The 16,334-nt window shown below is 35.0% G+C and overlaps 1 protein-coding gene across 1 annotated transcript; it reads right to left on the bottom strand.

The window, feature by feature from the left end:
- Positions 1–8,956: 8,956 nt before the first annotated feature.
- LOC125682244 (patched domain-containing protein 3-like) lies at positions 8,957–16,130 on the bottom strand. The gene is made up of 4 exons (XM_048922716.2): positions 15,977–16,130; positions 13,758–14,784; positions 11,573–11,779; positions 8,957–11,393 (listed from the first exon to the last, which is right to left on the bottom strand). The coding sequence occupies exons 2-4, from the start codon at positions 14,779–14,781 to the stop codon at positions 9,766–9,768; spliced, it is 2,859 nt and encodes a 952-aa protein (XP_048778673.2). The 5' UTR covers positions 14,782–14,784; positions 15,977–16,130; the 3' UTR covers positions 8,957–9,765.
- Between the last annotated feature and the right edge of the window lie 204 nt (positions 16,131–16,334).

Below are 16,334 nucleotides of genomic sequence, written 5' to 3'. Positions count from 1 at the left end.
ATGTAAAACTTGCAGCTTTTCAAAAATCTCGACCGTCCATTTTCAGCGCATGCGCACATAAACACAGAAGACTGATCTTATAATTCCTATAAAGAATACAAAATGAAGAGTATGGAACACCTACATGTTGGCTCATGGACGTATATGTACCAAAGCTCCCCAGCCTACAGGACCCACTAGCCGCGAGCACTATATCTTGACTAGGAAAACGGAGTAATCCGTGGTCAAAATCAGTCGGTAAAGAACGGCCTAACAGTTGGTATGAAACACGTCAGGTAACATTTGACCTTATGGCAGTAATGTATTGTAATGAAACAAGTGCTTTTTGTATTTAGATTTGAAAAATCTATTTATCAAATATATGTTGTTGTGGCCTTCAACTCATCATTTAGATCTACCGACGGTGTTTATTCGTAATACTCATTTTCACTCTTTTGTTGATTCGATAGATAGTAAGACAGCATTGGAAGAAGAGTTATGAAATGGGCATCGCATGGAAAGAGAAAACCTGGAGACCGAAATGGACTTGTATAAGAACTGTAGAGACAGAAATGAGAGACTGAATACAACTGGAACGTCATAGGGCTTGCCGCACAAGAACAGAATGGAGAGACCTTGTAGCCGCCTTATGTGTAGACATATATGAAGAGGGTTAATAAGTTGATTCGATATATAACAGTAAACTCGAAATAAAATACACCAAAAACAAGGTATTTAGCAGTTGCTCCATGCCTGGTTATTTCAGTGAACACAGAGCTGAACGCTCAACTTTAAAACAAACGGGATGACTTCAGTTCACCCATCGACAACTTCTATTATTCATGCAACAATATACCATGATCACCTACATATGGTTTTATGTCTCTCGGAAATTAATTTTGAGTTGCTTCAAGTAACACTGTAGATTTATTTTCAACCACTGTGATGCCTTCAGAAGTATCAATATATCAGATATAATTTTAATATGATGCCTGTTTTACAACAGCAGCTCAGTCTTACTACACCAAGATTTTCAACTTCCCGTGAAGGACCTAGAGGGGGTATAAGCCTATAAGGTATAAATCTCCCCACCAGTTTCAAATTTTTACAAAACCTCCCTCTAGGCAACAAACATACTATTTTGAATGGGCACTTCCTCCTTTGAGGTCCTGAGGAGATTCGGGTCAGAATAAGTCCTCATTGCCCCTTGCTTGTCGCAAGAGGCGACTAAATGGGGCGGTGCTTTGGATGCGATAGCAGATGTCGAGGCCCCGTGTCACAGAAGGTGTGGCACGATAAAGATCTATCCTTGCTTAAAGGCCGTAAGAGCCAAGCATAGGCCTAAATTTTGCAGCCTTTTACCGGTACTGATGACGTCTCCATATGAGTGAAACACTCTTGAAAGGGACGTTAAACATTATACATGTACAATCAATCAGCTCTCCTTTGAAAAGTTTCTAGAACCGCCAGTTTGCCTTTAAAAAAAGTTTATAAAATTGTCATTTGCAAGATGCAATAGTAATAATGGTAAGATTTTTATATCGGTCTGTGTTGTCATGGATTGGTTGAATAGCTCCCGTGTTTTCATGTGACACCTTCATAGCAGTTTCACATTAAAGTGAATTGAAACATATTGTGAGGCAAATACTAGAGCAATTTCTGGAAAATATATTATCCAAGTATGAAAGGTGAAGATAACGAACAGTGATCAATCTCATAACTACTATAAGCAATACAAAATAGAGAGGTGGACAAATACGGTCTACACCTGGACACACCAGAGGTGGGATCAGGTGCCTGATAGGAGCAAGCATCCCCTGTCGACCGATCACACCCGCCGCGAGCCCTTTATCTTGATCAGGTAAACGGAGTGTGGCAAGAACGGTCTAACAATCGGTATGAAACACGTCATACAGCGCTTGACCCACCCTAGATAATTCAAGGCGTTCTCATCTCGTATCATCAGTTTTACCATAATTAGTAGTAATAGTATTATAGAACATTACCTCATATACATACATGTAGTAACCTAAATAGAACTTAGAAATGGAAAAAAGAGAGGGTAATGGGAAGTAAGAAAAGAAACCCAAAAGAAAAGAACAAAATGGTCCCCTAAAACAATAGTAAGGGGTGCACCGATTAAACAGTCAGTCACGTACAATATATAATTATAATTAGTCTTTATAACTTACACACACATCCGCGCGCCAAAAAATAAATGCCTATTTTCAAAGACGAATACGTGAACTTATTAAAATTACCTTTCAAGGTAATGGTTTGATCACCATTCAGAAATGGTGTATAATATGGTAAGGACCGAAAAAGGAGTGGAGGTAGCGTCTGCGTAGATGCTTCATCCAATGCTGCGTTTACCAGAAAAAACAGATATCAACAACGCTGACATACATGTAGAGTCTCTTTGGCTAGAACTTTATTTAGCAAATCAGAACTAATCACAGTTGGGTTTGCTACCCCCCACCCCCCACCCCCAGTCTTCCTTTATTGACCTCTTTGAAGAAGATCTATACAAATTACTGTGAAACCATTATCTTATTAATTGGAGAAAAAAAAGCTTGTACAAAAAGGAGTTTTAAAAGCTACATGTAGGTCATGCTACTTTCAAGACAAAATCGAAGAAAATGGGTCTGAAGCAAAGAAATTATGGCAAAAACTTAAGAATATTGGTTATAAGAACAAACAAAGAAGTAATGAAAATATTTTTTTAAGCACCGATGGACAGGCTCTGCATGAAGGTAAAACTTTTGCAGATTTTTAACACCGTGTGTGTTTTTTTTTTTTTTTTTTTTTTTTTTTTTACAATGCTATGAAGGATTGGAATAATTTGCCTTTAGATACAAAAGAATTGACAACTAAGCAAAGTATTAAAAAGCTGTGAAGTTGTATTAGCCAGCAAGGCAAGATGTATAGCAAGATAATATGTTTAGTATTGTATTATAATATAAAAAATAAACATGCTTGTCATTTTTCAACGCATTATGCAACTATTAATCAAAACATGCCAAATTTTCAATCGTTAGTCGTATAATTTTTTTTAAAATTAGTTTCATATGATAATAATATCTATTACGAGAGAGAGAGAGAGAGAGAGAGAGAGAGAGAGCACTAATAACGATCATTGAGCCCACCAATATGAAATTGTCAAATTCTCGCAAATTTTCGAAACGTTCTGTCCCTTCTGCAGGATGACAAAATATTGACATCGTAATGAAAACTAGATAGATAAAAGTAAAAACAAAACATATCAGTACTAAAACTAAACTTAAAAAGGCTGGGGAAACGTCTACATACTGAAAGTATCGAGAGTTACATGGAGCAATAAAATGTCTGTCCTTTAAAATAACCACATGTCTATCATTAAAACCAATGAGGTGAAAGAACCCAGTGTCGAAATGGACCGAGCCGGAGCAAGGATAAATTCTGAATGCATAGACTGGAGTCATTCCGCCTCGATGCCATGCACAAACTCAATGACTTCACCAGAATGAATGTGACCTAACTTCTTGCTCTGCCTGTTTTATACTTCATGGTAACACATTCTATTTTTCAACATCTAAGAAATTCATTCAAGAGAATAAATATGTAGTAAACTGAAAAATGTGTTTAAACAAATGTACCAAGTTTAGGCAAAAAATATCAAGTTTGACGACGTCACAACACTCCGATGGACATCCACTGATTTAAAACATTCATTACAGTGTCATTTTAACCTTTGAAGTTATCACAGGAGAAACCAACCGGGTGACTGGTTATGTTTGTTGACATCTTTATCATAGATCCGGGAGCAGGTCATCAACAGACCATGACGAGTCGATTAAAGGGTAGCGTGCCATCGAGCAATTTGAACAAACGATAAAATCTCAACAACCTCTCGCGTACAACGACCTGTGCTTTAGTACATCATGAACAATTGAATGCATGTTTATCATGCAAAAGCTTTGTGGTTTATTTTATTATTATACATGTTTATTACACGGGTATTATACTCAGCATGTTAAACGTACCGCCAATTCGGAAATACATATACATCGGTAATAACTGCAGATCTACAGCTCACTGTTAAAATACCAGGACAAAACAGGGAGCTATTTTTAAGATCCAGTTCTCTTATAAAAGCCTTCGATTGACGACCCAGAAAAAGCTGTGAACGATTGATGCTTACATTGCTCTATTCTTGCATCGTCATCTCAAAAAAGTCCTTACATGATAGGTGAAGATAACGAACAGTGATCAGTCTCACGGGCCCCTGGACACACCAGAGCTGGGATCAGGTGCCTAGTAGGAGCAAATATTGCCTGTCGACCGTTCACACCTGCCGTGAGCCCGATATCTTGATCAAGAAAAATCGGAGTAGTCCGTAGTCAGAATTAGTTTGCCAAGAACATATTTCTCTTGAATTTTTTTATTAACTGAACTAACTGAATTATTTCATCCAAAATACTTACTTAACATATGGTCCAAAGCATAGAATTAAAGACGTTATTTAAATATTTTGTTCATAACCACTACATACCAAGTTTGGTCCCGCCCTGGAGTCAGAACCTCTACGCCGGGTATCATGAAATACACAATTTTGATAGAAGCCTCCCTGTACTACATGCCGTTAAAACGATATAGTTTGCCAACACAACCTGTCATTTGGTCAAGTATTGTCTGACATGTTTCATACAAATCGTTATGCCGTTCTTAGCACACTGATTTTGACTGTAGATTACACTGTTTATTTGATCAACACATACATATGAAGGGATCATGATGGGTGTGACCGGTCGGTGGGTGGTGCTTACTCCTCCTAGGAACGTGATCTCACCTCTGGTATGTCCAGGGGCTTGTGTTTGCTCAACACTTTACATGTATGTTTTATTCCTTATAGGATGTATGAAATTCATCACTGTTTGGTATTTTCACCTTTCATTAAATACATTTGAAATAAAAATGAAGGTATACAATACTTAATTCTTTAAGATTTGAATATATGCTGGAGATCCTCATTAACACTATCTTCATGGTGTTTGGTGATCAGGTCTTCTAACAGACTGTTGGAATTCCTATGGGCACGAATTGTGTTCCTTTGTTAGCTGACCTGTTTTTATTTTCTTATGATGCAGAATTTATTCAAAAACATCTACGTGACAAGGAAACATATCTTGCTGTGGCCTTCAATTCGACATTTAGATATATCTATTAGAAATAGTTATTTTCATTCAAATGTCGATTTGACATATCCTTGTGAACTCGAAATAAAACAAGCTGCAGAGTCGTCCATTTCTGCTTCATACTTAGATATTTTATTGAAATACATATCAACGACAAACTATCAACTCAGCTTTATGACAAATGGGATGACATCAACTTCTCCATCGTCAACCTTTTAAAAAATAATATTTATGTTGCAATGTTCCATTCAATTATTTAACAACTGCATATGGTGTGTGTATCTCTCAACTGATCTGATACAGAAGAGCGCCTTCTGCGTATGATCAGTTTTTAAACCGAGAAAGGCTACCGCCATACAAGCTGATGGTGCAGGGGTTTCAACAGTCTCGATTAAAGTAAGCATTTCGCAAATTATGTGGGCGTTATAACGATCTAGTTTGCCAATACAACATATCATTGTGTCAAATGTTGTGTGACGTGTTTCATACCGATTGTTAGGCTGTTCTTGGCACACTGATTTTGACTACGTATAACTCCTATTACCTGATCAATATATAGGGCTCACGGCGGGTGTGAACGGGGATGCTTACTTCTCTTAGGCATATAATCCAATTTCTGTAAAATCCAAGGGCCCGTGTTTGCCCAACTCTCTATTTTTGTATTGCTTACAGGAGTTATGAGATTGATCGCTGTTAGTTATCTTCACCTTTTATAAGTACGACATTCTACGTAAATTCCAATATTAACACTTACACATGTATGTAACTCATGACACGATCTGATTACAAGATGATGTTATAAAGCGATAATACTACAATGAAGCCTACAAGGTTTATCACAGAAAAAAACCCAGTAGGAAATAGATATATACATCAATCGCGTGGATACAGGCGGATAAACGTATAAATGCAGAAAATCGGTCCATTTAAGGAGTGAATGGAGACTCAATTGATATTAACTACCCATTTAAAATAATTAATATTTAATAATTCGTGTTCTAGTTTGCCATCTGTACACTATGTACAGGTATGTAATGTGGATGCCTTGTACAAATACCCCAAATTCTAAAACTATCAATTAGATTATTTGTCGAAATGCGCATCTGGTGCATGAAAATTGGTACCGTATAAGTTTTACATTCAACGAATAAAAAATAATTAACTTTAAAAGTGAATTTATTGATGTCACATCATTACCGTTTGTCGTTAGTGTGTGCATCATGCATCAACTTTATAATATTCGGGCAATTTGAACATTTCGGTACATTGCATCGATTCAGCACTTACTTCATCTATACGGCTATGCCTCGCAAACATTTCTGTATATTACGCTGTTGACTGTAAAAGTCATTCCTTCTCGCAAATGTCCACAATTAAAGCACTACTTTGTGGCCTGGGGGAGGTCAAAAGAAACTTACATGTAAATGGAAGAAAAATGCACATTCCGCCTTTTAGAATAATGTCAGACATTCAAAGGTCGGTAAGAGTTAAGAATGGGGACATTTATTTGTATATTGTTTCATACGGAAGGATTTTAGGGCAGCAGCAGTATCTTTTTTTTTAATTTCTTATAACAATTAATAATTTGTTATAAGAAATTAATAATTTGTTATAACAAATTACTAATCTGTTATGACAAATTACTAATCTGCTCTTGATTGAAAAGTTTTTGTACCGATGGTATTTCACATTTTTTCATTAAAAATATTTATGAATAAATATACCCCCACCCTTTCCAGAAAGGGGACATATTGTTTTAGTGTGAATTCTTCATCTTCTTCCGCTTCTCATACTATGTTTGTCCGGGCCATAATTTTTTTGTCTTTTGACATAAACCTTTGATATGTGGAGACTAAGGAGAGAATATTCACGATTGTCTATTATGATGTCTTGTCGTTGATGTTGATAATCTGTTAAATTTGTTATAACAGATTAATAATTTGTTATAACAAATTATCAATTTGTTAAAACAAATTATTAATTTGCTATAATAAATTATCAATTTGTTAAAACAGATTAATAATTTGTTATAACAGATTATCAATTTGTTATAACAGATTAGTAATTTGTTATAACAGATTGCTAACTTGTTTTAACAGATTAATAATTTGTTATAAGAAATTGATAATTTGTGAAAACAAGTTAGTAATTTATTATAACAGATTAGGAATTCCAAATCCGTGCAAAAATGTGGTGATTCACGTTGCGGTACATTCAATCATCTAGAGGAAGGCAGAGAAAAAATTCTTAAATGCGGCAAAAAATTAACACCAAATTCTAACATGACATGCAAATCCGAAAATGTAATATATTGTATGACCTGCCCTACCTGTAATGAAAACTATATCGGACAAACCAACAAACTGAACGCCCGTGTGCGCGTCCACAAGCAGCAAATTCGCGATCCAAGTATCAGAAATTTGCCATGTTCCGAACATTTTGCCAATTGTGGTCATGGAGATTTCAACATATTTCCATTTTATAAAATGTATATAATGACTGCGAAATTTCCAGAGTTACAAAGGAGGAATACTTTATAAAATTGTTTAATCCCAAACTTAATAGAAAATAACTGTGTAAAATTGAAACTACATTGAACTGAAATCTGTAATTGATTTCCAAGTTTTGTCTAATATTGTGTGTATTATACCGCTACCAGTGTAATTTATTATGACGTCACAAAGGACAATTACTTACGTCGTGATATGTTGACGTTACTTAGCAATATTATTTCATTTTATAACTGTCTGAAGAGGCATTAAAGCCGAAAGCGCTAACAGTGAAATGTTATTCGAGTTTTGTGTTTCTTGACTTTTATTATTGGATGTATTTACTGTATCAAATACCGAACTCTTTATTTACAAACTATATATATATATATATATATATATATATATATATATATATACACACACACACACATATATATATATATATATATATATATATATATATATATAATATATATATATATATATATATACATACACGAATAAATGCTAGTGTACATCCATAACGCACTTTGAACATGAAAAAGAATATTTTCAAGGTGCGTAATTTTTTCAAAGTACGTTCTCATAATCCAATTAGAATTTAGCATATTCATTTTTCATTAGTTGAGAGATTTGACATATTAAGTGAGGCAAACACTTGCAGAATATTTCACAAATATATCAAGTATACTGGCAAAATTGAACGTGCTTAATCATTTTGTTTTGCACTCCGATATATAAAAGGAGAAAGTAACAAATCGTGACTGGTTATGTTCACGATTGAATTACTTGGCTCCGGATGCAGTCTAGAAACACAACATGACGAGAAAGTTTTGAATGGTTAAATGTTTCGACATTCTTAAAATTGCTGATGGTACATTTTTATCTGTTTGTTTTTTATCTAACTGCATTCCATAAACAGACCTTCGAAAGTCATTAAAAAGGTAGCGTGACGCTAAGCACTTTTAAGGAACAAAACAAAATTGGAACAGCTCCTCGCATCCAATGACCTTTCCTGTACTTAATAATGTTTTGCCTTTTCATCACTTCATTTGCATTCATGTCATTACAATATAAATAGGGACCCCATTACCTTACACGTATGCACCCTTCCTAGGTAATATTGGTGTTAAGTTTTTAATTGAGATTGCTTTTCGTATCCTTGACGATGAATACATCTTGTATGTAGTTGCAAATTAGGGCCTAGTTCGATCCGGTTTTTTAGCATCGCCAATTCACGTAATCATGTCGTCGGGGTCAAAGGGTGTATCATTTGTTCCGTTCAAATTAACGAAATGGGTAAAAAATATGTCATATTCGTTATTTTATTTTAGTTTGTTTTTCCATAATGCGGGATATGAATTTTTTCAACAACTAAAAAGAAAGAAAAAATGCATAACCCGTGTGATTTGTCATCGAATACTCAGAATACAGGCAAGGGAGTTTAAGACTATTTCACCATAACAATATGTAGACTTCTTACCTCTACTCAATGAAAAGTGAAGATCTCGAACAGTGACCAATGAAATCATTCCCATAAAGAATACAAAACTTGATAGTAGGGAAAACACAATCCCTGGACATACCAGAGGTGGGATCGCGTACCTAGGAGGAGTAAGGAACCCCATTTATTTTAATATATTGCATTATATTATTTCCCCAGTATATTGATTTGAATAAAAAATGCAGTGTCTCTAAGGTCGAAATGAAAGTAGAGGTGGGGATACTTCGCACTTTAGTTGCCCCATCATAGTTTTCGCGTAGGGTCTACATTCATGATAAATTGAATAGACACAATGTACGTACAAAGCTGCAAGTGCACCTGATTACAGATATCTCATTCAAGCAATATGAGTTTATACAAAATTTGAAGTATGATCATGAGTTATCGCTTCTCCCTAATCTCTATGCTAAATATGCTACTGGCTATCTAAAGCAATGTTCATCTTCTCAATCTGTAATTCTTCGTGTTTAAATATCAACCAGTGGAAAATGACAATATGAAATGTAGATAGTTACCACAAAAAGCATACATAAAAAGAGCTACAACAGTTATACGTTTATGTGTATATCAACCAAATATAGTCAAAATTTATCTAGATGCTATATGTTTCTTTGCTTCAAGATGCGTGATTTTTGTGAGGTTGGTACATCTTATACCCGTCACAGATATCTTTAACTTCGCCTTGTCGAATATTTTCATCGTGGTTAGAACGGCTATTAGGTCTCGACGATTTTGATCTTGGTGAAGGGACTGTTTGACATGCCGATAAATCCCCATTGATAGAAGATTTTTGCTTATCGATCGGCGTTTCCTTATGTTTTTTATCGTTCGTATTGTCAAATGATGTCCAAAATAGTTCCGACGAAGCTCTTCGGGACATAGAATCGACTGGCGAATCGATTACCCTTCCAGGGTCAATAGTATGGAAGCAGGGAAAGAGCGCATACAGTAATAAAGGAAGAAAGAACGCAGCATGAATCAGTCCGAATCCGATTACCAAAAACATCAGAATACCGAAAGATTGAAAAATGTAGCTGCTGGAAAATGCAAGCATCAGTATCCCCAATAGCGTGGAAAAAGCCGCATTCACAACAGGGCCACCGGATCTATCAATAGCGTTTTTTAGGATTGTGTCGCGACTGTTTCCCTCAACAGACACGAAGGCGTGACAAATGTGGACGCTAAAATCGACAGAAAACCCTACACTCATCACCAAATGAATCATAGTTATTGAGCTCAATGTCAGATCCCAGTAGTACATAAAACCCAATATTCCGGACAAGATGCTGATAAGTGTGATGCATACTATGGCAACGACTCGCAAATCAGGCATGAATATAAACGTTACGACCAGCATTGCAGCAACTGCAATACCCAGAGTTTGGAGAGTGCTAGGCAGGATTTGTACATATTGTTCGAAGAAAACGAAAGCCGGGGTATAGAGTATACAGGGAAGTGCCGTATTTTCCGTGATTTCCCTCATACGTTTCATGAAATCCCCTTGTTCACTTGATGTTTTCATGTTCTTTGCCTTAACATAAAATTTGGATGACAGAACTTTGCTTCTAGAAGTATCGAAAACAATGTCGTTTTCAAAGGATTGTCCACTCTGTGACGCCAAGAAGTCCTTCAGACCACTAACAAAATTTGATTCGGTGGCGGCATTATAGTGTGCAGATTGATTGTAACTTGCAAGCCAATTTATCTCAAAATTGTCGTCAATGTAACTGTTCAATTTTGTCTTGGATAACACAGAATTTATAAGATTTTGTATTTCACTCCTGTGGTATTCTTGTTCTGAAGTCACACAAAGCGTAATCATTGGTTCAGTGGTGAAATAATTTTCGTCCCACACACTATACTTGTAGAAATGGGAATCTTTTGAAACTAAATTGAAGAGCTGAAGGCCTTGTTGAAGATTTACACATCCATATATTGAAGAACTTAGGTAAGCGAGGAATACAACAATGACGAAACATTTTCCGACAGTATGATTTAAAATGAAAAGGATAAACTTTTTGGGATATTTTTCCATTGGACTTTCCACATCAAGTCTCGTTTCGGGGGGCGATCCAGGAACACATAAGAGAAAACATTTCGACTTATTTTCGTATTGGTTTCTCGGTCTTACAGTTTTACAGGAACAACAGAAATGTTTGCTCCCCTTCGTTCTATGTTCATTAATCGTTATAGCCGGACACAAAAAGAAAAGTTGATTTAAATAGCAAAAGAACACCGACACACCTGAAAGAAATGAGATATCAAGTTAAATATAATTTATTAAGAAAAAATTCAAGCATCGTCAAATTTTGTATGTGTACAACTTAAAATCAGGCCTGAATTTCTCGGGGAAATTTTAACTGCTTAAATGATAGTTAATTCAAACAGAAATTCAAGTCGGATAAACAAAAGAATGACTGTACCTGTGTAAATGCAGAAATTCCGAATACTTTTGAATACCGACGATGCTCCAACGACAAAAGCCAGCAAATCTGTCAGTGACGTAATCGTTATGGCAACTGCGCTCTTCTGCATCATGAAGATCACTCTTTGTTTGATGAATACTTCAGACAGAGGTGGGGCATCCGCCATTCCGGACATGAGGATGAACATATCATCTATACCAATCCCTGTGAAAATTGAAGACATGGGTAAATAATTGATACCATTTTAATTGACACTTCACTTAGAATTTACACTTCCAAAAATTAATTTTGTGAAGGAATGGTGGGGAATGTAGTTGCACAATGTGCTTCTCAAGGTAGCTCTATCTCTACGCTTCTCAAGTTGACTATTAATGTTTTGCTTTGTTTCATTACCTATTTATTCTGCCTAGTTTTAATGATTAATAAAATGTTGGAATTTATTATCAAATGTTTAAAACGGTGCATACATGAACAATTGTTAATGATGATTGTTTTAAAGTATCATTCAAGAATGTAGGGGGGGGGGGGTCACAAGCTGTAAGCGACACTGATTTTGATCAATGAATATCGGCCCCAGGTTCATGGAAGTGATGGTTTGTTATCGTGTGAACACCCAGCTACCATGACACGGGACCTTTATCTGAAAGATCCATTATTTTTCGCTTTTAATACTGGCCGTTTGGGAACGGAACAATTACTATCAGTGCTAAAAAATATTTTAGCTTTAACATGGCTGCTGGAAAAGAAAGCCATGACTACCCAGATGCTAAGTTAATACCCTAATCGCTAGACTACCATGTCATTGCTATTAAATGGAAATGAAAGTATTGGGATAATTCACAAATGCCTAGATAAATGTACTACAAATAAGATATCAATAAGATAAATAAAAGATTCTAAAATGAATAAACAGCTAAATAAATAGAAAACATAAGGAAATAACACATATAAAGAAATAAATGGTAATCAATCACACTGACAAGTGAATCAACGTCTATATTTTTTACAATATACATGTAACCAATGAAAATAACAATTTTTCTAAATAATTTTCATAAAATAACCTATGGTCAATTTATAGAAATTTTTTAAAACACAGATGTCTTCAGTTTGTGGTCTTATTGTCCTATTTTTGCTGAGCAGCAATACATATTTCATGCCTGTAAGAACATCACACTCAATGACATCATTCCATTCTTACAAAGGACTTCACAGGTAAATAAAGTGGGAAAGGTTGATGTCAAAGATCCAGTAGTCATAATTATCCATTTTTGGTAAAACTTTAAACTTCAAAAAGAGAATTAATGTCCATATGTTTTATAATAAATGCTTTAGATATCATAATAATTTGAGCAAGGATGAATTCAGGAATTTTTGTCGAAAAAAAGTATTTTGCAATGAAATATATCGCGTAAAACATGAAAGTTTAACCCATGGCACCATGATGTATATAGCATAGCATAGAGTAGCATAACATGCAATATATTCTGACACATTTTTACTATACATTTTATTTAAAAACATTTGCTTAAAAGCTCTATTACAATTTTCATAAATATTGAATTTTATTCAATCTATTTATCTAACAGTTCTATCACAATTTTAGTAAATCTTGCATTTTATTCAATATATCACCCTTGAAGGCAGAATGACATAGATATTTTTATACATGATAATTATAGACCTAGGTACATGTTAGTACTGAATTGAAAAATAGTGGCCAGCTACCACAGACTAATATTTTCGATCAACACTTTCACTATGAAAGTCGAACATAACGAACAATCTCAATCTCATATAAGGAATACAAAATAGAGAGTTGGGTAAACATGGATCCCTGTATATACATGTACCAGAGATGGGATATAATCCAATATATTATAACCTCAGCTATTCTAATCAAGATCCAAACAAATCCCTATTATTGATCTGTAATCCTTTTCTTTGAAAAATGCGTTTGAAATATTTATAAATTATCATTATCAATTCATAATCATAATCAAATTACGGTCATTATTATTGAATAATTAACATTAATTTTATAAATGAAACATAATGTTTTTGAACATGATTTGCTATGACTTATAGTACAAAATGAAAATCTACGCATACATATTGCATTGTACTGCATGTTTGTGCAGCATCATGTGCATAGATGTACAGTGTATATGAAGAAACATACCGACAACCAAAAACGGCATTACACCAACGATGTTGGTGAACTCCACTCCAATTGCACTCACAAATCCGAAGGCTGAGGCGATGGCCAACACGGGGGCAATAACACCTGCTATTCCTAAATTCATACGATTAGCTACGTTATTGCAATTGATGGTCAACGAAGCAATAGATGCGTATGTCATCATGAGCGTAAACGTAACGGAGAAAAATTTTATGTCGCTATTTGTGTTTTTGTCCAATTCTGTTCCGAGGGAATCTGAGGATGTGTAGGCAATATCTGTCAGATTTATTTGCAGGTTCTCCATTTTGGTAACAAATGCCTTTTCCCATTTCTTTGAAAGTTCCGCTGCACGTGTATCACTTTGTCGAAGATAGTACTGCAATTTTACCCCAATTGCAGAATTTAACATTCCGCTAGCAGAAACTGCCTGCGCAAGAAAGGGCGACAAGATATATTCCCCATAAACTGGGTAGGTTATATTAGGGATTATGAAATTGTCTTGAAATGTATTCAATAGTACAACAGCACTAGCGATTCCTTCGTTAGGATTCGAACCTGCACTCAGATCATCATAAGTATAGGTTTGTCCAGAGGAATCGCTAACAATTATAGTGTTTCTGATTATAGTGTTGATGTTGTTTATTTCATCAACATAGGCTTGGCTCATTATTGTAGTCTTATTTTTAGAGAGAATCATTACATCGCCATACAGTCCAAAGTCTGAAAGTTGGTAAGAACGAAAACTACTGTTCGTGGAATCTCCGTATAGGTCTCGTAATACAGACCGGTCTTTTATTGCTTGACTATCCATCGGAGTATAGAGTGTTTCTACATCATTTTCCATTTCTATATTCATGATTCCAATGGTCAGAAGCAAGTTGACAACAATACACACGGTCATTATTTTCACGGGATATGATGCAATGAAAGAACCGAGCCTGCCGAATGCATTCTCTATCAAAGATTCCCATTTTCTGTGACATCTCGAACAACAGGAACAACACGAACTTCCCTCGCATGTCATTGTCTGAAAATACACCATAATTGTCCGTCCTTTAATCATTGTCATCATTACTAGTAATATTAAAATTAATCAATGAAGTATAGTTCTCATAAAAAAATCGAAGTATGTTAGAAGTTTATGACAGTAATAGAATCATATTATTTATCCTGATCGTTTGTATTCAGAAGTTGTCTGACAATATAATTCCCCCGTGATGTTTTGTATTGAACACATAATTCATAAATATTTTTTGCACTTTTGAGAAAGCTGTTATTTACATTTTAATAATAATTATATACTTAAGTAAAACATGTATACTGTATATCAGTTTTATTTCACGAGACGTTTTGTTGGGGTTTTTTTCCCGCGTAGATACAGCTGGTAACTAATGTGAACTGTAACACTTATGGTTCTGTCTAGCCCTTATTATGAGTTATATAACAAAGTATTATTTCTAATGGGATCCTACCTATAGATAAGATATTGTACAATATAAAGCAATTCAGGGAAGTTGTATAACAAAATCCTCACTCTTGGTGTACAATATGTGAAATTCCGTAGCCTATCGATGAAGTTGTTTTGTAAATAAGAAATATCATTGAAACAAATCAAAGTCCAATAGATTCAATTGATTGAACTTATTGCTTAAGTAACTAGGTTATATCAATTGATGAGAATAGCAGAATTATCCATAAATTTAAAGTTCAATGAAAAACAATGCGGGTACAAGAGAGATGTTACGATTACCTCTAGATTACAATTAATTCTAACTCTATTTCATAATTACTTGAATATTACGACTTAAAAAGAATTTATATCTATAATTATATTGATAGCATTCTTCATTTACATGTATACGGGAGCGCACAATTAATTATTATACATTTACATCGTGGACCTGTCCTTACGTATATCTACTATAGAAGACATTAAATATGAAATTATCACACATAATTTACATACTTATAACGTGGGGATCCGGGTTAAAATAGGCCCTCAATAGCCCCTTGCTTGTCGTAAGAGGCGACTAAATGGGGCGGTCCTTCGGATGAGCCCACAAAAACCGAGGTCCTGTGTAACAACAGGTGTGGCACGATAAAGATCCCTACCTGCTCAAAGGTCATAAGCGCCGAGCATTGGCCTAAATTGTGCAGCGGAGTAACAAATTTTTCGAACGTCCCGCAATATGCAACCAACCAACATATAATATACATACATGTAATTTGTAGGCCTTAATCCAGTTTCTCGGCGTTTTTGCTTAATTCTGCATGAAATTCACGGTCTTGTCGGAAGTTGTCACAGTTGAAGGTAAACAGGTAAATGCATCTGTGTATAATGCTATGCGCACGAATGATCCCGGGAATGATAGATTCGTTCACAATTACAATCGATATTACAGAAATAAACAACCAACCGATCACGTGGTCTAGATTTATTTCCAATCTCGAGATCCCTATTTAAGCCAGGCTGTTAAGATTATATATCCTTAATTTTACATCAATCATACTTTCTCTTCATTGAAAGCAATATCTTTAGATTTAATTTATTAACTGATCCGGGTCAGAATAGGTCCC

This window comes from Ostrea edulis, chromosome 2 (assembly GCF_947568905.1).
Source record: "Ostrea edulis chromosome 2, xbOstEdul1.1, whole genome shotgun sequence".
Classification (NCBI taxonomy): Eukaryota; Metazoa; Mollusca; class Bivalvia; order Ostreida; family Ostreidae; genus Ostrea; species Ostrea edulis.
The sequence above is the reverse complement of the archived record's forward strand: the minus strand, read 5'-3'. Positions and strand labels throughout refer to the sequence as shown.

Coding starts and splice junctions, on each gene's coding strand:
- LOC125682244 (XM_048922716.2), bottom strand. CDS start 14,781: ATGACATGCGAGGGAAGTTCGTGTTGTTCCTGTTGTTCGAGATGTCAC. Junction 11,780..13,757: donor AATGCCGTTTTTGGTTGTCG/GTATGTTTCTTC, acceptor CAATTTTCACAG/GGATTGGTATAGATGATATG. Junction 11,394..11,572: donor GAATTTCTGCATTTACACAG/GTACAGTCATTC, acceptor CATTTCTTTCAG/GTGTGTCGGTGTTCTTTTGC.